The following is a 21825-nucleotide window of genomic DNA, read 5'->3' on the forward strand; positions in this document are numbered from 1 at the left end:
ACGGGGAGGGGAGGTCGATTAAATTAAATCAGATCAAATCTGGGTGTGCATCAGACGCTCTTTTATTTTAAAATTGAGATGGAGCTTCGCTTTTCTTGCCTAGGCTGGAGTGCAATTGTGCAATCTCGGCTCACTGTAACCTCTGTCTCCCAGGTTGGAGCGATTCTCCTGCCTCGGCCTCCCGAGCAGCTGGGATTATAGGCATGCACCACCACGCCTGGCTAATTTTGTATTTTTAGTAGAAATGGGGTTACTCCATGTTGGTCAGGCTGGTCTTGAACTCCCGACCTCAGGTGATCTACCCGCCTCAGCCTCTCAAAGCGCTGGGATTACAGGCGTGGGCCACCATGCCCGGCAGACGTTCTTCTTAATTGCTTGATTCCACTGTCTCAATAGCCGTCTGTCTTTTTCTGCCGCTATTCTTAGTGTCCATCCACTAGTTGGTAACTTGGTGGCTCCTTCAGGCTTGCCAACTTTTCTTTTTTTTCCACCAAGACTAGTATGAGATGCTTAAGAACAGTGGCTTTGACGACTGTTACCAACTTTTAATACAAGTGCAGTGGAGAGGACAGATACTCAAGTTTGGGGGCGGAAAGCACAGAGTCAAATAGGTCCCAGAGGCCCCCGGCGAGCTATCACAGGGCAGCAGGGAGGCCGCGGGCAGGTGGCGGCCGAGGCCCGAGGAAGGAAGCACGGCCGGGCCGGGCCGGGCCGGGCCGGGCGGGGCGGAGCGGCCGCCGAGGAGCAGGGGCCGCAGGCGCCCCGCCCGGGCTGGTATGCGGCCGAGAGTGACGCGGAAGGCGGGGTCACGTGACGCCCGTGGAATGCCAACAATGTAGCGAATGTCCCACTTGGGTCTGCGCTTTGGAACCGCGGCGTGAGCGCCCCGGGAAGATGGAGCAGCCGCCGTCCACGCCACCGCCGCCGCCCGGGGCTCCCCCGTCCCTGCGGGGCCAGCAGCAGCTCCAGCCACCATTGCCCGGTCTCCTGGCGCGCGAGGCCCGGGACCCGCGGGCCAGGACGCCCCCGAGGGTGTAGACCGCGCCCCACGAGGTGAGGGGGCCGGGGGCGGGGGTCGGGGCGCCAGCCTAGAGGGTGGCCGGCGTTTCCGCGAGGCGGTCGAGCCCTGCAGCTCCGCGCGCTCACCGTGGGACCGAGGCTCCGGGAAGGGCGCCCGGCGGGGCGGCCGAGGAAGTTTGTCCTGACGGAGCCCTGCGCCCTGCCCCCACGGTCCGCGCCCGCCCGGAGCCGCCCCCGCCCGGCGGCGCGTCGTCTCGGCCGTGCGGAGCCCGCGGAGCCGGTTCCGGAGGAGCCGGGGAAGTTGGAGGCCGGCGTCGGGCGGGGGCCGCGGGGCTGCAACGCTTTGTTGTGCGGCGGCGGGGGCGGCCAGGATCCTGGCGGGGCAGGGGCGGCGCGGGCCGGGGGCGGCGCCCCAGATCCGAAGGGGCCGTAGCGCGGGGCGCGCCTCCGCTTCCGCTGTCCCCGGGGGCTCGGCTTTCCACCAGACGCCCAGCCGGGCGCCCCTGACGGCCCCGAGACTCCCGCGTCCGGCCGCGCCGCTGTCCCACGGATCCGGCGTCGTCCTCCGGGCCGCACCATCGTCCCACGGGCCAATCAGTCCCTCAGGGCCCGCCCCGGCTGCCCCCGCCGGCCGCCCCGTCGTCCCGCGAGCCGACAGCCCCACGGCCGTGCCCCGCCGAGGCCGCGCCGCCCCTCAGCTCCTGGTGGCTGTGCCGCCTCACCCACGGCTGCGCGGTTCCCACCCAGTCCCCTGCGGCCGCTCCGCCGGCCCCTCAGCCCCTCAGAGGCCGCCGCACCACTGGGGCGCCGATCCTCCCGGGCCGTGGGCTGCCGGGCCCTGCTCGGCGTCTCCCGGCCGGCGGCCGCGCCGACGCTGCGAGTTTGCTAGTGGCCTTGGCGGGACGCGGCCCGAGCCGCTGGAGCGCTTTCGTGGCCAGGCGAGCGGCGGCCGTTGCATAACACGCCATTCCCGTGCCCTAGTTTAGCCACGTGTGGGGGGCTTGGCTTTCGCTGCTGATGCAAGCTCACCTGCATGCAGCTCCTTAGCGGGACTCCGGAGATGGGGATTCTGACATCGTTCCCTTCTTGCCATCACTTCCTCCAGCCCAGCTCCAGAACTTCTGGGAGCTTTCCCTCGGGGATGGAGTGCGGCCTGGAGCAAACCCGTTTGTGGAGTCCGAGTTTCCAGTGTCCCGGGGGCTTGAGGGCACGGGGGTGGGGTGGGGGCGAGGCGACGAATGGACCCCGAGAAGGTAAAACCCACCCGACCGGGGCTCCAGGCAGCTGGTAACAGGGTCCCGGGTGATATCGGCGGCTGGGAGGCTAATCTGAGGCCTTTTGATGAGAAGTGCTGTTTTGCCAGGATCACCTTGAAAGAACTTAACTTGCAGGTTTCGTTGACAAATATTTTGTTGTTTTTTGTTTGTTTGTTTTGAGACAGGATCTCACTGTCTCCCAGGCCGGAGGGCAGTGGTGCGATCTCCGCTCACTGCAGCCTCTACCTCGCAGGTTCAAGTGATTCTCCTGCTTCAGCCTCCCGCGAGGCTAGGACTACAGGCCCGTGCCACCAGCCCAGCCAATTTTGTGTTTCTAGTAGAGACCGGGTTTCGCTGTGTTGGCTAGACTGGTTTTGAAGTCCAGACCTCAGGTGATCCGCCCGCCTCGGTCTCCCATAGTGCTGGGATTGCAGGTGTGAGCCATCTTGCCCCACCTGAGGACAATTTTGAACAAGAACTTTTATTTTCACGCTTCTCTGGCATGGATATGTGTTTTTAATGTAATAGCATTAAAAAAAATTTCACCTTAACTATGAAGCCGTAGAGTATACATACATTTGGCCAGTAAATAATTCAGATTAATAGCTGAACAGCTCTTTTCACAAAGTATTCAATAAATATGTACATTTTAAAGGAAACTTTGCCCATATTTTAATAAGAAACATATATACTGAACTTTGAATGGCAAATCACAAAATGTGTGTGATCTTACACAAATGTTCTGCTTAAAATTTTAACTTAGAAGATGAGGGGCCTTTCCTTAATCATGGAAAAAGTAAGTCAGTGCTGATTATTAGGAAATTTGTAGTAAGTCTCGCTGTATATTTTTAGTAAGCTGCTTTGTATATTTTTAAGATTTTTTTTTTCTTCTGTAACTGTTGTAATAAGGTAGTAACAGAAAAAATACTCCAAAACGACAATGTATAAATTTTTTACTATGTCTATTTAACTGTAATTACCAAGATATGTTATTCAGCCACTCACAAAATTTTGTCTCATTATGCGGGTATAGAAGGCACTGTTTAATGAATATACCAGCATTCCTTTGAAAATGAGTTTGTGAACATTTAATAACTCTCCAAATCTCAGGCAGTTTAAGGTATCTGAGCAGAGGCTAGCCTATCTTGCAAAATTATTACGGTGAATTACTAGAGTCATACAATTATATAACTGGAAGGGATTTTTCTGGCTTCTCCATTGAGTTTGAAATAGTTTAAGTGTAAATTGGAGCTGTACATGTTCCTTAGCAAATCACAGGATTGATGGGAGGGGTTTTCCTTTGGTGGGAGGGGAATGCTTTTACAATAAGATTCCTTGTTATTTTAAATGCTGTGTTGTAAATAGCCAGCCCTGGGCTGCTATGCTCCACAGAGGGGTGGGGTAGCGTGGGGGTTGAAGCTGATAAATTGACCATAAACACAGAGGAAGGATTTCTGGAAGCTGGGGGTAAGGGAGAGGTGTACTCTTTTGTATTGGAAAAACCATACCAACACCATTTTTGAAAAGCTGCTTTTATATTTTATTTTCTAATTAAAATCATGTGAAACTTCTAAACAGTATTTCTTACTGACTTTTTAAAAACGGTAGGCATGAAGAAATAACAGAGGATAAATTCAAATGTATTTACTCTGTCTTGGCTAAATCTGTTCTAAAAAGTGCTAAAATGTTCTGATGAACAGAAAGAAGGGATAAGGCTTGATTGAAGTGACTGACTTCCAGCTCTAAACATTCTCTGAATCTTCTTTCTTTTAAAAAGTCTATTGCTTAGTAATTCCTCTGGAAGGAATTGGACTTCAAATTGCACAAGTCCAGGGGCACTGTTCCCATTGTATGCTAGGTCGTTGCTGCTCTCTGTGATGGCCTTTATTACTTAGAGTGCCCTGCGAGGGCCTCTGAGGGTGAGGGAAGCCCTGCTTGGGCTATTAGTTTCACTTAGCTGTTCACTTAGTATTTTTAAGGCTAATGTTACGTGATTATTAGTTTTATTTTGAAAGTATGAAAAAAGCAAGGTAATATTGGAAATAAAGCCATTGGTTATGATGTTAAAATTAGAATGGAAATTTGGCATTGTTTAATGTTTGCCCTTCACCCTGGGAAGACTGTTGGTTATCATCTAGACCATGTCAGGTTAATTGTGACAAGTGTTTTAAGTTAATTCACAAATACTTTTTGTTTGTGGGACAACATTTGACATACATGGGAACTTTTCTGGGAGAAAAATGAAAAAAATCCCCTATTTTGTAGCCATGGTTTATATTGCTTGTTAACACTGATTGTTACAATCTTGTGGCATAGTTTATATCCTATACCCCCTCGATCAGTTAGGATGGTAAGGATCTTAAGAATGTAAGCTGGATTTTGAAAGCAGTGGACCTCTGTTTGGAATAGTCAGCCCCTCTGCCTGTAGGCAGTTATCTTGAGCAGGAATGCTAAGGGCCAGTGTAATTCATTACTAGGTAACTCCATCATCCTTCTTAAAGAGTCTCACTCATGTTTTTCATTAAGTGTCCGTGGACAGCACCTGCCCCCTCCCCAACATTTTTTGGTTGTTTTGTTCATCTTTCTATTCCACATTTGAGCCTTTTCAGAGGAAGTTCCAGACTCCAAGAATAGCTTCACAATTTCTCCATCAAATTATAGCCCTTCAGCCTTTCTAATTTTGGTGAAATGTCCCTTTTTCTAAGATACTTTTTCCAAATGATCTCAACACCTTTCTGAAGAATTGCACTCCTCCATGGAAATAGGCAGGGATTCTTTGGACAGTCACAGTATTTATTACATCAGTCCGTAGCAATGATTCTCAAATGGGAGGGGTGTTGCAACTCCCTAGCTGGAGCATATCCGAAACTTGGAGGGGTGCAGAGGAGGCAAGGCTTTCACAACAATTGAGAACCCCTTCTGGGCTATGGAATTGAATATAAGGTGGCCCATCCTATTGAGTTGCTTGCTACTAGGAATCCTCCAAAGAACTAATTATGATGTATCTGCAACTTGGTCACTCCGTTGGGATAACTTGATACAGACTTCCATAGCTCAATTTTTAAATGCCATTTATATTTGCATAATGTATATCATCCAAGTATCATGTACAAAGCTGTCTAATAGCGAATGCGATGGTGTCTTTTTCCCCTAGACTGTAAGCTTATGTAGAAGTGAGACCCTGGCAGGGCATTGTGGCTCGTACCTGTAATTCCAGCACTTTGGGAGGCTGAGGCAGATGGATCACTTGAGTCTAGGAATTTGAGAATAGCCTGGGTGACATGGCGAAACACCATCTCTATTAAAAATACAAAAAATTAGCTAGGCATGGTGACTTGCGCCTGAGGACCTGGCCACGTAGGAGGCTGAGATGGGAGCATTACCTGAGCCCGTGAGGTTGAGGCTGCAATGAGCCGAGATCTTGCCACTGCACTCCAGCCTGGGCAACCAGAGTGAGACTTTTTCTCAAAAAAAAAAAAAAAAAAAAAAAAAGTGATACCCTATTCTCCCTGGGTGAAACCTCATAGAGTACAGTGCTGAGCACACACATGGCAATGCCAAACCCTCCGAGGCCTTGTGATGATGCTGCTATTGGAGAGTGGGAATTCTTCTAAAGTGTGTTTTCCTGGATCCCTAGTGGAATGCAATCACTGCCTTCCTCAAAGACCCTCATTATGAGAGGTAGCCCTTGGCCTGTGGCTTCCTGGCCTGGACTGTGCTGGAGTGGTACATCCACATAGTGGTTTATGATTGTGACATTTAGCATCTGGCTGGAGGCCTGGTCCGTCTGCCTGATTTAGTTTCAGCTTTGCTAGTTAATTATAGTAGGGATATGATTTAAATAATAGCTGGAATTTTAGGTCTAAGAAATCCTGCTTCAGAAAATGCCAACGTTTGTCATTAGTGCAAATCCCATGAGACATTGGTTTGGTTGGTTCCTTGGTTGCTGCTTGATGTGTGTTTGGCAGCCAGTGCGGGTTTTTGAAGCACTAGGAGAAATTAGAATAAAAATTCTTGAACATCTGATAGCATTTTCCAGGATTGGATTGAGGGTTGGAATTGGGTTTGGTGGGACCAAATTAAAGGCATGCTTAAAATTTTGCCCTCACATTGTTTACACAAGCCACCTATATTAAGCATGTGATTTAGTATTTGCCTCAGCTCTGGATTTAGAGAACGAGGTGTTTTTGTTTTGTGAGTTGTTACAGTTTTAAAATTCCAATGTTTGTAGTTTCTTATTGAAAGTGTGTTTAAATTAATTGGTGATGCCAAAGAAATTTCCAAAGTTAGATTTACTTTGCTTGATACCCCCATTTTTTTTTAAGTCCACATCCATGAGGGTCATATTTATAAAACCCTTGATGAAGGAAAATTTCCTATATGTGAAGTCTCATTAAAATGGTATACTAGTATGTCAGAGTTGTTCCAGCTGCAATCTTGACTGATGAGTATTCTCATGAAAATTCTTTCAAAAGTTCATAATTTGGCCATGAAATCAACTGTCTTCAAATACACAGCTTAAAATACACAGTCTCAAGCTGAAAAAATACTTTCATTCTTTATTAAACTGAAGGAAAGTTTCATCCTTTCTAAAGTATTCAGGCAGGAACACAGTTTATCTGTAGGTACTGTTTTTCATATTCACTTAACACTGGGACAGCCCCTGTGGTATTCCTGGACCAGTGCCTCACTATGGTGGGAGATGGGGAGAAAATCAGAACAGGATGTGGGGGTCCTCCCCCTTCCTCCGTACCAAACAAAACCAGGTGGTAGGTTTAGTGGTGTCAGTGAATAATCCTCTCAACCTTTCCGTATGTTTGAAATTTTTCATAAGCAAATGTTGAAGAGGAAATGGAAAAAGAAAGAAAAACCAGGACCCCTGATTTGGCTTCTGTTTAAGGGCATAGCCACTTAGTATTTCTTAGCTTAGGCATAGATGTCGACATAGAAATGTCCAGACTTGCCTACCCGGGTTGCTTTTATGATTTGAATGTGTGTGGGACCCACAGGTGCTTAACATCCCCAGTGTCTCCAGGAGCGCGACTCTGCTGTGAGTGTCTGTGTGGTGGAGGGCCAGTAGGGTGGGGAAGTGCAGCTGCCCTGGGGTTTGGGCTTAGACGAGGAGACTTTACCCTACTATATCCTACCCAATCCCTAGGTCCAGTCTTCTCATTGTGTAGCTATGTTTGTTTGTTTGTTTTTTTGAGATGGAGTCTTGCTCTGTTGCCTAGGCTGGGGTGCAGTGGAATTATCTTGCCTCACTGCAACCTCCACCTCCTAGGTTCAAGTGATTTCTGGCTAATTTTTGTATTTTTAGTAGAGACAGGGTTTCGCCATGTTGGCCAGGCTGGTCTTAAACTCCTGACCTCAAGTGATCCGCCTACCTAGGCCTCCCAAAGTGCTAGGATTACAGGTGTGAGCCAATACTCCTAGCCATGTAACTGTGTTTAAAAAGGGAGCTGTTGTTCAAACATGCGTTTGCTAAATAGGAATAGTTAGGAAACCTTTTCCCTCATTTTCTAAAATTGAGGTAAAACATACAGAATATTTTAACCATTTATAAGTATACGGTTCAATTAAGTGGCGTTAAATGCATCATTACTGCAAGTATCACCACTGTGTATACGTAAGACTTTTTTTTTTATCATCCCAAACAGAAACTGTAACCATTAAATAAAAAGTCCATATTCCCCTTGCTCCTGGTAATCTCTCTTCTTTCTGTCTCTATGAATTTATCTACTGGAGGTAATTCACATAACTGGAATCATACAATATTTCCTTTTTCTGTCTGGGTTATTTCACTGAGCATAATGTCCTCGAGGTTCATCTTTATTGTTGCCTATGACAGAATTTCCCTACTTTTTATAGCTGAATAATATGCCATGGTCCTGCGACTTTTGTTCTGTGTAAACCAACCTTGGGCACATTTCATTTAAACCTGCATGTTAAACTTCAGAGAAGGTGCTGCTGTTGATTGAAGCTTCATTCTCCTTGTCACCTCCAAGACCTTTGGGGTGGCACTGGCAGGTTTATCCTTATTGTGGAACTGAGGAAACAGACTCCGTGCTGAGTGACTACCTGTGTCTTTCAACAGATGCTGCATGGGCCTGTGTGCGCATGCCAGGGAGTAGATGGGGATAAACGAAACAGGATGCCCCTCATGGTGCTGTCAGGTTCTTCAAGAGGAAGCACACCAGCCAGTGATGGTGCTGAGGGAACGGCTGGGAGGGAGCATGCCGCCCCTTAGATTTGGGAAGTCAGGAAGGTCCTTCTGTGAGAGGGGTTCCAGGCTGAGGTTTTGGAGTAGGAGTGAGCCAGGCAGGTGGGGTGGGTTGGGTTGGGTTTAGCTGAGAGAAAGGTTTTGCAAGTTGGGGAGGACAGGAAGCATTGGTGCCTTTGACATGCACGGGATCTGGCTTTTGAGCCACAGTCAGCATCCAGCGACTCCTGCAGGCACATTTCAGAGAGGAGTGAGTCAAGCTTCTCTCCTTTGTGCTTTTCCGCCTTTACTGCTGAAAGGAAGCTACTTTAACTTTCTATGCATCATTGTCGAACACTGAGAGGAGTCACTCGACTGGGCGCGGTGGCCCTCGCCTGTTATATCAGCACTTTGGGAGGCTGAGGCCGGTGATCACTTGAGGTCAGGAGTTCGAGACCAGCCTGGGCAACAGGGTGAAACCACTTCTCTGCTAAAAATACAAAAATTAGCCGGGTACTTTGGTGCACGCCCGTAATCCCAGCTACTCGGGTGGCTGAAGCACAAGAATGCTTGAACCTGGGAGGCAGACATTGCAATGAGCTGAGATTGGGCCACTGCACTCCAGCCTAGGTGACAAAGTGAGATTCTGTCTCCAAAAAAATAAAATAAAAAATAAAAAGGAGTCACTGGGAACAAGCATGAAATACCTGTTTCTATGTTCAGTTTGGTAATTTTCCCGTGGTCTTATCTCCTGACCTCATTAAACCTTTTTTTGTTTAACTTATTATAAATCCTTAATTAGTAATGGTGAGAATTGATGAGTTTATCATGCATTACAGATTGAGCCTGCTGTCACACACAGCACCACTGTGATCCTCAGGGTAACCCTGTCAGGTAGACAGCAGTGGGGTGTTGGACCCTTGGTTCTGTGCAGTAGCTTGAAACTCAGCAAGGTTAAGTGACAGCCTCAGACTGCACTCTCAGTGCCAGAGCTGGGGAAGGATCCAGGCCCCCTACCTCCAGCCACTTCCTTTTTTTGAGATAGAGTCTTGCTCAGTTGCCAGGCTGGAGTGCAGTGGTGCGATCTCAGCTCACTGCAACCTTCACCTCCCAAGTTCAAGTGATTCTCCTACCTCAGCTTCCAGAGTAGCTGGGACTACAGGTGTGTGTCACCGTGCCCAGCTAATATTTGTATTTTTAGTAGAGATGGGGTTTCACCATGTTGGCCAGAATGGTCTCGATCTCTTGACCTCATGCACCTGCCTCTGCCTCCTAAAGCGCTGGGATTAGAGGCGTGAGCCACCATGTCTGGCCCCAGCCACTTCTTTAGCACTGAACACCCAGCTCTCAGTGAGCTTCCCTACCCTGTGCTTTATTTTTTTTTGAGACAGAGTCTTGCTCTTTTGCCCAGGCTGGAGTGCAGTGGCATGATCTTGGCTCACCACGACCTCCCCTCCCAGGTTCAAGTGATTTTCCTCCCTCAGCCTCCTGAGTAGGTGGGACTACAGGTGTGCGCCACCATGCCTGGCTAATTTTTGTATTTTTAGTAGAGACAAGGTCTCACTATGTTGGCCAGGCTGGTCTCAAACTCCTGACCTTGTGATTCACCCACTTTGGCCTCCCGAAATGTTGGGATTACAGGTGTAAGTCACCACACCCAGCCCACTGCCCTGTGCTTTTTAGACAGGGTCTTGCTCTGACTCCCAGGCTGGGGTGCGGTAGAGTGACCTTGGCTCACTGCAGCCTCTACCTCCTGGGTTCAAGTGATTCTCCAACCTCAGCCTCCTGAGTAGCTGGGACCATACGTGTGCCTTCTCCATACGTGACTAATTATTTAATTATTTTTAGAAACACTGTCTTCCTGTGTTGCCCAGGTTGGTCTCCATCTCATGGGCTCAAGCAGTCCTCCCACCTTGGCTTCCCAAAGTGCTAGGATGACATGTGTGAGCCACTGGACCCAGCCTGCCCTGTGCTTTTTCGCCCTTGGTTACTGCCCACCTCCTCCACCACTGATGCTGCTCTCCTGGTGGGCCCCATTGTCTAGATAAGTGAGGTTTCCCGGCTCAGAGAATGGCAGTGGCACTGGCCCCATTTTTCAAACCAGAAACTTGGACTTTTCTTTCATATCAGTCCTTTCCAGTGAACATTACTTAATCCGATGGGTTCTACCTCTTAGTGCTATTGAATGTACCCACTTTTCTCTATCCTCTAACTACTAGCTGTTTCAGATCCCCATAATTCTTTGCTCAGCCTTTCATTGTGATGCATGGTATACTTTATTTAAGTAGTTGATTTTCTCCTTTGCCTTCCCGTCTTGAACTATGAGCTCCTTAAAGTCACAGGCACATCAATCTTTCTGCATCCCCACGACCTAGTAACAGGGCCACCTCTTGTGGGTGTTCAGGTCGTGCACTGCTCAAGGGCCCTACGTGTAAGAGGGCTTGCCTCACATCACATATATACTCATTTTTATGAGTGCAATCTACTTGGAGACTTTTAGCCACTCACAGAAGACCTGTGGCAGTAGAGACTCCCCTCTCCTCACAAAGCATATGTGTCACACATCTGGAGGGCACACATGATTGCTCTCCTCCTATATGACTTGCACTAAGACCATTACTTTCCTGTGCCTCAGAGGTCCCGTTCCCACCTTCCATTTGACTCAGCCTTTCCCCGCCCCTTCATGTGCCTATGGTATCGAGGCATGACTATGTGTGGGCCAGGGCCACTGCCCACAGGGCTCCAGAAAGCTTCCCAGGGAGAGTTCTTGGTTCTGTACAATAACATAGTAACAAACAAAAAACTTCTTGAAGTAGGGGTGCCTTCTTACAGTCTCTCCAGGCGCTCTGCCAGTCACTATACAGGAAGTATTTTTACTGGGAAGTATTTGGTATGGTGGTGGAAACAAGGCCTTGAGCTGAGCACCCACTCTGCAGCTCCGCCCAGCTCTGGGCCTAGATCCGTGGCAGCCTGAAAAGCAGAGGTGCCATTTGTAATAGCCCAGACCAGGAGCAGCCTAAACATCCGTTGGTGGTAGAACAGATGCATAAGTTATGGTGTATTCAACGGGCTATTGATATTACTCAGCAGTGAAGACTAACAGGCTTCCACTGTGCTGTACCACATGTGCACATATGCAAATACAGTGTTGAACGAAGTGTACTCAACAGAGTAGAGATTGCTTAATTCCTTGGAGATACATTTCAAAAATTGGTTAGTCTGATCCTTGGTGTTAGATGTCATGAAGGTGGTTCCCCTTGAGGCACTGATCTGTGGGGGCCTGGGGGCTTCTGGGGTCATGATAATGATACATGTCTTGATCTGGACGCTACTTACAAGAGTGTGCTCTGTTGGTGAACGTGTGTCAATCTTACAGTCTGCAGTTTAAAAAATATGTTAAATAAGTGGATTGCCCATACTCCCTTCACTCCCAAAAGCCTTACTGTTCCTCCTGGCTTTCAACAGCTTCCTTTATTTATTTATTTATTTATGAGACAGAGTCTCCCTCTTGTCGCCCAGGCTGGAGTGCAGTGGCACAGTCTCAGCTCACTGCAATCTCCGCCTCGCAGGTTGAAGGGATTCTCTTGCCTCAGCCTCCCGAGTAGCTGGACTACAGGGGCTTGCTGCTACACCTGGCTAATTTTTGTTTTTAATTTTAGTAGAGACAGAGTTTCACCATGTTGGCCATGCTGGCCTCAAATTCTTGACCTCAAGTGATCCGCCCGCCTCGGCCTCCCAAAGTGTTGGGATTACAGGCATGAGCCACTGTGCCCGGCCAGCTTCTCCTCTTTAGAGCAGATTCCAGAGAAAGCTTTCCAGCTTCAGAATCAACCAGGACCTCCTTCAGCCACCCCTAACTCCCTTCTCTCTGCTCTTGTGATGGGGGAGAGGACATCCCCGCATCCTGGCTTTAACACGCAACTTTCTCGTAGTTCTTTTTCTTCAGAGCGGATTGTCTCTTGTTGCTCTTGCCCTTTTATCGCTGAGTGAAAAGCACCTTGCCCCTTCTGTGCCCTGCTGGTGTGTCACTGCTGGTAAAAGGAGACATATCCCAGATGGCTGCTCCGCTAAAGAATGTGAGTGAACCGGGAGGGCCTTCAGCCATCCACTCACCTGGCAGCTCCGTTTCATGGTTGAGCAGGCAGGCCACTGGCTGGGCAAATGTCCCATAAGCAGATGCCAACACCCCTTCTACCCCCGATCTGTGCCTTTTATTTCAGACCTGAAACCCCTTCTCCTTGCTCCCTGGGGCTGCTGCTCCTCACCCAGAGAGTGTTGCACCTGTCCCTTCTAGCCCACCTTCCACTCAGGCTGTGTCACTCTAGCTAAACCATGGACAGTGGCTGCCCATCCTCTGCACTGAGTCCGGACTCAACATGGCTGGGAATTGAGCTTCTGGGTACCTCCACGGTTTGATCCCCTGCACCCCTTCTCCAGCAGTCCCTTGGCCTCCCATGTCTTCAGGAAGAGCCTGCACTGCACAGACCTGAATGTGTTGGGTGGAGCCTGGAGGCGTCTTTGCATATGCGGTTCCCTCTGGCTGGAATTCGTTCCTCCTAACACTCAGGTCTAATTACTTCTACTTCAAAGCCTTTTCTTTATTCTCCAGGCATCTCTTTTTTTCGAAGCTGTTTATTTACCTGCCTCGCCCCATCTTTCACTTGACAGTAAACTTGCTGAAGGCAAGATTTTGTTTTTATTTATCCTATCAGTGCCTGAGATTCAGTAGGTATTTTATTTTTTATTTTTTGACTTGGAGTTTTACCCTGTTGCCCAGGCTGGAGTGCAATGGTGCGATCTCGACTCACTGCAACCTCCGCCTCCCTGGTTCAAGTGATTCTCCTGCCTCACCCTCCTCAGTAGCTGGGATTATAGGCACCCACCACCATGCCCAGCTAATTTTGTATTTTTGTTAGAGACAGGGTTCACTATATGTTGGCCAGGCTGGTCTCGAACCCCTGACCTCAGGTGATCTACCCGCCTTGGCCTCCGAAAGTGCTGGGATTATAGGTGTGAGCCACAGTGCCCGGCCTTGAGTAGTTATTTAATAAATGTTTGTATGGTAGATAGAGGGTGGATGGGCTGGATGGCTAGGTGGAGGAGTGACTGTATTCTGAGCATGAAGAAACTTTCCCTGTGTATTGTCAGGCCCTCCTTTGCATTGATTGTTCTTGTGAAGGTAGTATGGCTGTGTTTTCTCTATTTTAGTTTTCAAAGAAAGGGAAGAAAACTAAAGATTATAAACAAAGTTATTTGTGTAAATTCTTACAGGAAAAGAAAGAACACTACTGTCTCTTCCCAGACATACTGAGTCGCTCCTAGGATCCTCCATACTTCTTGGCATTGCCTTGAGAATCTCTCCATTTTCGTCAGAATGTGAAGTTATGGTTTTAGAAAGTTAGGTATTTCAAAACAGATGCTTGGAGCACAAAATCACTGAAATGAGTGTGGCTGCAATATGCTCCATTTTACAACAGTGAAGCAGAGACCTAGGCTTCTGGTGTGTGGCCAATACAGGCCCCAGGGGATCTGGGTTGTCCCTGCGTCTGATAGCTCGATATCTGCACAGTCTTAGCACAGTCGTTTCAATGACTTTACTATATCATATTTTGTATTAAAATAGGGATTTCATGTTGAGAAATTGTAGTCTCTAAACTTTCTAAATGGAATCTTCACACAATTACATTCAGAAAGGTGATAGTTAAAACCCTTACAATCCCATTCCATCTAAGCAAGAACAAGGAATTCAACTGTCATCTCTTAGCGTTTGCTGTTGCATATGGTAGTGCAATAGATCTATGTAAATTAACTCTTTGAACCGTACGTGACACATAGTAAGGCTGGGTGAATATTAGCTATCCTTTTTTAGTTTTTCCACTTGAAAAATCTGTGAAGCAGGGTCACGGTTTACAGTTATAAAGTTCCTTACAGAAGCTAAACGCCCAGATCCTTCTGCCCATCCCCCTTTAAAGGGTACTCTTTTGGGATCAGTTGTTCTTCATTTATTAAAACTCAAAATGATTTTCCTTCAAAATCTGCTCATTGAGTTCTGTGGAGTAAGGGGGAGTGGGTGAGGGAAGGGGCAGCCACTAGGGCTTTGGCACGGTGTGGAGTGCAGGCTCTGCCTGTCCCACCAGCGGGCACAATGCCTGGGTTAGGGCAGCTGGTTATGTAAACAGTTATCACAGGGTGAAGAGCAGGGAGGTTGTTGTGTGTCCCAAGTACCACAGGTCCCGGCACCCTTGTCATCTGACCTGGTACTCACCACTGTTCTAAGCATTCGTCTGTATTACGTAGCAGGGAGTGGGGGCTGAGGGAGGCCCAGGGGACTGGTCCAGGGTCACCCAGCCTTGTGACAAGTCACCTGTGCTGGCTGCTGAGGGCAGTGACTTGGGCTGCATTTTGCTTTCTGAATCAAAGAACAGCAGAGTAGGCAGTGAAGTAGGCCTAGAGTAGGTGGATTTTGGAAAGTACCTTTGTAACACTGCGTTCCATATAACGAAGCCATTTCCATGCTGAAGTCGTAGTTGGTCTGTACTAATAACTCTTAACCATGTAGCCATGGTGCACTCTGAGATAGAAGTGGCCTACATGCTGTTACCAGTCCCTTTCCATGTCAGTATCAATTTCTGCAAGAAAGATATTTTAATTTTCCTATTTAGGTCAAAATGCTGGTAAGTGGCCACCTTGTAAAAAAATCAAGGAAGTAGTTGCCTTCAAAGTCTCGTAATGTGGGTTTGGAAACTGCAATTGAAACCTTTGCAATATAGGACACCTTTAATGTGACAGGCTTTGTGGTGTCCTTTAGGAAAATTGGTAATGGTTTTATAAGGAAAAGTTCAGAAATTTTTCTAAAATGTGGAAGGTCCACATCTCTCGTGAGGGGAGCAGTTAGTAAAGCCATGGCGATGACGGACAAGGAGTTGATTTGTTATTAGGAACAAGCCAGAAATCCAAGACCCCATGTAGAAAATTTAACTCTAAATACCCCTTAAGCTATGAGTTTAAAAATAAAATTTTATTATAATAAAGTATTTTAAATGAGCTGTCTGTTTTGTTTGTTTGTTTGTTTGTTTGTTTTTGAGACAGAGTCTTTCTCTGTTGCCCAGGCCAAAGTGCAGTGGCACGATCTCAGCTCACTCCAACCTTTACCTCCTGGGTTCGAGTGATTCTCTTGCCTCAGCCTCCTGAGTAGCTGGGACGACAGGCATGCGCCACTCTGCCCGGCTAATTTTTTGTATTTTTTTTTTCAGAGTTAATTCACTTTATTTTTCTTGTATAAAAACCCTATGTTGTAGCCACAGCTGGAGTCTGGGTCCTCTGCATGGAGACTGTGGTGTGGGGTCTTGAAGAGGTGGTCAGTGAATTCCTGATAGGAAGACTTGGTAAATACAGTCTCCTTTCAGAGGTCGGGGGTCAGATAGCTGTAAGTCTTAGAGATGGCATCAGAGGTGGCCTTGGCTAGACGAAGTTGCCCAGGGTGGCAGTGCAGCCCCTGGCTGAGGTGTAGCAGTCATCGATACCAGCCATCACGAGCAGCTTCTTGGGCACAGGTGCCAAGACAATGCCAGTACCCCTGGGCACAGGCATGAGGCGCATCAGCACAGAGCCACAGCGGCCTGTCACCTTGCAAGGGATGGTGTGGGGCTTGCCGATCTTGTTCCCCCAGTAGCCTCTGCACATGGGGACAATGGAGAGCTTGGCCAGGATGATGGCTCTGCAGATGGCAGTGGCCACCTCCTTGGAACATTTTAACACCCAGACTGACATGGCCATTGTAGTCCCCAATGGCAGCAAACGCCTTGAACCTGGTGCGCTGGCCAGCACGGGTCTGCTTCTGCACCAGCATAAACTTCAAAACTTCATCCTTGAGAGATGCCCCCAGGAAAAAGTCAATGATCTTAGGCCGGGCGCGGTGGCTCAAGCCTGTAATCCCAGCACTGTGGGAGGCCAAGGCGGGTGGATCACAAGGTCAAGAGATGGAGACCATCCTGGTCAACATGGTGAAACCCCGTCTCTACTAAAAATACAAAAAATTAGCTGGGTATGGTGGCGCATGCCTGTAATCCCAGCGACTCAGGAGGCTGGGGCAGGAGAATTGCCTGAACCCAGGAGGCGGAGGTTGCGGTGAGCCGAGATCGCGCCATTGCACTCCAGCCTGGGTAACAAGAGGAAAACTCCGTCTCAAAAAAAAAAAAAAAGTCAATGATCTCAGATTCCTTGATGGGCAGGGAGAAGAGATAGATCTCCTCCAGGGACTTGATCTTCATGTTCTTGACCAGGTGGCCCAGCTTGGTGACAGGCATCTACTCCTTATCCTCGGCCTTGCCTCTGCGAGCTCTTTGGCCTTGGCCCCGGCCCCGCCCCCCTGCCCCAGCCCCGGATGCCACTGCCTAAACCTCCATGAAGCCACCGTGGTTCCCCGTCCCAGGGTCCCTGGGGCCTCCGCCATTTCGTGTTTCCTCAGAGTAGAAGGCAATTTTTTATATTTTTAGTAGAGACGTGGTTTCATCATATTGGCCAGGCTGGTCTCGAACTCCTGACCTCGTGATCCACCCTCCTTGGCCTCCCAAAGTGCTGGGATTACAGGAGGGAGCCACCGCGCCCAGCTGAGCTGTCAGTTGTTAATACTACCACTCTTGCCCTGAGTTGAATATTTATAGTGATTTACTTTATTGCAGATTATGTATTACAGGAAACATCTTGGGACAACCCTAGATGTCATGTGCTCTAACCATGGTTGAACAGTATTTTTGTCATTTCTGAGAGGTGATGTGTTCTTTCTTTTCTTTCCATGTGGTATATTTCCAAGATCACTGTTATTTCTGAATAGTAGCGTGAACATTATATGAAAACCACAAATGAACATTTCTCTCCCATTTATTTTCTTTTTCAGAGAGTGATGATCTTCACAATGAAGACTTTGAAAAATTTTAAGTTCTCTACAGGAACTACAAAAATTGAAGGAAAGAAAATTTTCAAAGGAAATTATTTTGAAAGTATGTTTACAACAAACTGATGCCATTGACAGTTTTTAAAAATAATACAACACTTTAAGAAGATTGTATTTATGGTAAAAGGAAACTGGACTAACAATGAGGCCAAAGACTTTTCCTGCCACGACTTATTCTGGAAATAGCCGGCAGCGACTTCAAGAGATTCGTGAGGGGTTAAAGCAGCCATCCAAGTCTTCAGCTCAGGGGCTACCCGTGGGACCAAACAGTGACACTTCCCTGGATGCCAAGGTCCTGGGGAGCAAAGATGCCGCCAGGCAGCAGCAGCAGATGAGAGCCACCCCAAAGTTCGGACCTTATCAGAAAGCCTTGAGGGAAATCAGATATTCCTTGTTGCCTTTTGCTAATGAATCTGGCACGTCTGCAGCTGCTGAAGTGAACCGGCAGATGCTGCAGGAACTGGTGAACGCAGGATGCGACCAGGTAGGTACAGACCTCCCCACGGCCATGCTCAGAGGCAGCTATGGGACAGCTGGGACTGTCAGAACGGTTTGGCAACTACTTGAAGCCTCCCTTTTAACACATAACTGAACTCACAATCGAAGGTTCTCTACTTTCTCTCTGAAAGGGTCTTTTGAGCTGCTTTTCCTTTTCAGGCAAGATCCAGAAGATGCTGAGGCCTCCTGAAATTGTAACGTGTGCATTTTCTGTTTTGTTCTTGTGGAAATGAAAAGGGCTTTCATGTTTAACCCTTTCTTTGGTGTTTATTCGGGTTATTCTTAGCTGTCATGGGAAGAGACTGGCTTTTCTTGTTTTGGTTTGTGCATTTCTCTTTAAGAAATAGGAGAGTTGAGCAACATGCACTGGCTATTCTCCGACTTGATTTTCTCCTGTTTTAAAAAAATAATGGATTTGCTGTTACAGGGGGTGTGACTTAATATGTTCAGGAAATGAGAAAAACTAGGAAGAAAAAGTTTGAGAGATCACCAAAACGGTGGCAACACGCTCTCACTTCTCGGTTGTTTAGGATTAAAGGATACTTAGTGGAGGTGGCACCAGTTACGTACATCAAACACCACTTACAGAGATGAGTGTGGTGGCTCATGCCTGTAATCCCAGCACTTTGGGAGGCCAGGCAAGAAGATCACTTGAGGCCAGGAGTTTGAGACCAACCTGGGCAACATAGCGAGACCCCTCGACTCTACAAAAAAATAAAAAGCCGGATGTGGTGGTGTGCGCCTGTAGTCTTAACTACTTGGGAGGCTGAGGCAGGAGGGATCGCTTGAGCCTAAGAGTTTGAGGCTGCAGTGAGCTATGATAGCCACTGCACTCCAAGCCTGATTAACAGATCGAGACCCTGTCTCTAAAACACACATACACATCTCATAGCCATACATTTATGATCTCTCAGCAATTCATATACCACATATATAGGACCACATAAAATGGAACTAGTGTCCAACCAAGTAAAAATGTAATTAGTGAAATGTGACTAGTAAAAACGTAATTGCATTATGAAGTGATTCATGAAAACCAGTGCTTCATTACAATCTGTCATCTTAAAGATCACAGCTGCATGAAGTGGAAATAAGCTAAGTATTTTTGCTGCCTTGGAAAAGTAGTAAGATTTCATGCTCAAAGCACATCAGAGTGGCCCGAGCACTTCTGCTTTCTTAGAAATAATCTAATTACACATACTCCTGGCAGTACAGTCATAGAAAAAGGCTAATGGTGTTGCCTGTTATTTCCAAAAAGAATCTCAATCCTTTTGTAGTTTATTACCATAGACCTTAAATAGAGAATTTACATTTCTCAGAGATGTTTGTGAAATGAATCCTGCTCTTTTGTTGGGGGCTTCCTTGATACTTTGGGCTAGACTGGGATTGTCTATAGTGAGCATTGTTATGTCCAGCTGCTTTGATAAAGCACAGGGTCTTGAGTAACGTGGTGCAGCGTGTTTCAGCAGTGAAGCTGACGGCAAAGGTACAGCCATTCTCATTGTGAAAGCATGAAGTTAAATATGCTGCCAAGCAGTATCCCTTGACATACAGAACCCAGCGGTTTTGAAAGTAGGGAAGGAGCAGTGCTGGGAAATCTGGAGTAAGATTGCAGAGAAACTTTCAGGCCAACAGCACAGCTTTTAAAACCTTCTCCTGTAAATCACCTGTAGACAAAGGAGGCAAGCTGAGCCCCTGTGTTCTTTGCAGTTGTATTTCAGCTGTGAGAGAAAGAAAGAAATCAAGCAAATAATCTGAAATAAAGGTGGGATCTTATTAGGGTAAAATTCATTAGTGATAATTACAGTGCAAGAAGTAATAAAGCCATTGCTGTTTCTAATAAACACACAAATACAGCAAAAGTAAGGATCATGACACAATGAAGTTCCCATCAACATTTAATTTATGTTAATTGCTCACAGAAAGACCTCCATTTACCATATTTAATGCTCTTGAAATAATTCAGTCAGTTTGGTGTATGGTGTTACTTTGTAACTCAAAACAGCTGTGCCTCCACCTCTGCCCTCCAACTCACACTTTTCTTGGTCTGGATAAAAAATGCATTTGCTTTCAGAAAATTCAGGTAAGAAAGTCATTATGTGAACCCAGATAATATAAGAGAAAAAGATCAACAGTACCTCTAGAGTTGTATGCATCTGTTTGTTAAAAAGATGATTTGAATTCAGTATAATAGATAAATAGGTTTTTTTTTTTTTTTTGAGAAGGCGTCTTGCTCTGTTGCCCAGGCTGGAGTGCAGTGGCGTGATCTTGGCTCACTGCAACCTTTGTTTTCTGGGTTCAAGCGATTCTCCTGCCTCAGCCTCCCACATAGCTGGGATTGCAGGCACGCGACACCACGCCTGGCTAATTTTTGTATTTTTAAGCAGAAACGGGGTTTCACCATGTTGGCCAGGCTGGTCTCATAGTGCTTGCCTTAAGTGATCTGCCTGCTTCGGCTTCTCAAGGCGCTGGGATTACAGGCATGTGCTACCACATCTGGCTGAGATTTCTTATTGTTGCAGCTTCTCTCCCCTCCCCCCACCCGTTCTCTCCTGTTTTGTCTATTTAAAAGGGTTTTGCTCTGTTGCACAAGCTGGAATGCAGTGGTGAGGTCACTGCTCACTGCAGCCTTGACCTCCCAGGCTCAAGCAATCCTCCCACCTCAGCCTCCCAAGTAGCTGAGACTACAGTCATGCCACCACATCTGACCAATTTTCAAAATTTTTTCTAGAGATGGCGTCTTGCCATGTTACCCAGGCTGGTGTAGAACTTCCAGACTGAAGCAACCTGCCAGCCTTAACCTCCCAAAGTGCTGGGATTACAAGTGTGAGCCACCACACCCAGCCTTAACTTTTTATTAAAGTAAAATTTACTTTAAAAGTTCATAATTTCTAAGCACACAGCTTTGTAAATTTTCACATATTAAGCCCACCCTTGTAACTAGCATATATGGGTATATTTTTAATTAAAATACTTCAAAATGGAAATTTCTGGAAAAAGTAAAAGACTTCAGGGTATTTTCTGTGTAAAGATATAATGTATATGTTAAATGATGTGTTTATTAATCTTTCGCACGTAAAAGACTTATGAAATTCCTGTAGGAAAAAAATCTAGGCCACTAGATTATTATTTCTTATGGAAGGAGCTGCTCTTTAAATACAGATTTAGGGAATTAGAAAGGTAAGTTTTTTGGTTATGAGTATCATATTTTGAGCACTTTGGCATAAATGATCAGTTAAATTTGCATTTAAGTATGCAAAACGTTTCTGTTCTATAGAAACCTCGGACTTGTTTTCTCCCTCTGGTTGCAGTGGGTTACAGGGGGAGGACCTGCATGGTGTGTGTGTGGCGGGGGGTGTAATCAGCTCACTGCACTCACTGCTCTTAATTACAGCACTCAGGATCGTGCCTGTGGGTCCTGTGAGAGTGAGGTTCTAATTCAGTAACTCCCAGGAGAGGCCCATGGTCCCTGGACCCCTTAGAATAGCAAAGCACTTTATCACGTGGGGTCCCCTCTAGGAAGACTTACATGAGAACTTTCTTTGATGCGACCTCTGTTTTCCCTGAAAAACTGGCATGTAATTTTTCTCTGTGGATGACCTGTATCCTGCCTGTCCACCCTCCCTCTGATCTGCTGAGGGGTGCCCAGTCTGTGGCTCAGCATTGATACATTTTCCTGGTCCTGAATTTTGTGTGAGCTCTAATTTTCCTGATTAATCCAGTTCCCCCCCACCCCCCAAGTTTATTATGTTTAAGTGATTTAAATCTTTAGTGGAATGAGAGTAGGGAAGAAACTTGAACAAACTGACAAACTGATTTTAGTAGACCCAATAAGGAGAGGCCTAAAGAAGGCAGTCAGTGATCAGGAAGTGCCCTCAGATGCAGGCTGCCTGAGAACA

The 21825-nt window shown here is 47.0% G+C and overlaps 1 protein-coding gene and 1 pseudogene across 2 annotated transcripts in view; one reads left to right on the forward strand and one right to left on the reverse strand.

The window, feature by feature from the left end:
• Positions 1-812: 812 nt before the first annotated feature.
• Positions 813-21825, forward strand: part of LATS2 (large tumor suppressor kinase 2) — a 93904-nt gene continuing 72891 nt past the window's right edge. Inside the window, exons 1-2 of one of the 2 annotated variants that reach the window (XM_032260117.1) lie at positions 813-1053; positions 17372-17912. In XM_032260117.1, coding sequence (XP_032116008.1) covers positions 17571-17912 — 342 coding nt within the window. In that variant the 5' untranslated portion in view covers positions 813-1053; positions 17372-17570. The remainder of the gene's footprint in view (positions 1054-17371; positions 17913-21825) is intronic. The other variant, XM_032260118.1, reaches the window with a different exon arrangement.
• LOC116537902 lies at positions 15714-16827 on the reverse strand (annotated as a pseudogene).

Source organism: Sapajus apella, unplaced genomic scaffold (genome assembly GCF_009761245.1).
Source record: "Sapajus apella isolate SASKATOON/1434 unplaced genomic scaffold, GSC_monkey_1.0 scaffold114, whole genome shotgun sequence".
Classification (NCBI taxonomy): Eukaryota; Metazoa; Chordata; class Mammalia; order Primates; family Cebidae; genus Sapajus; species Sapajus apella.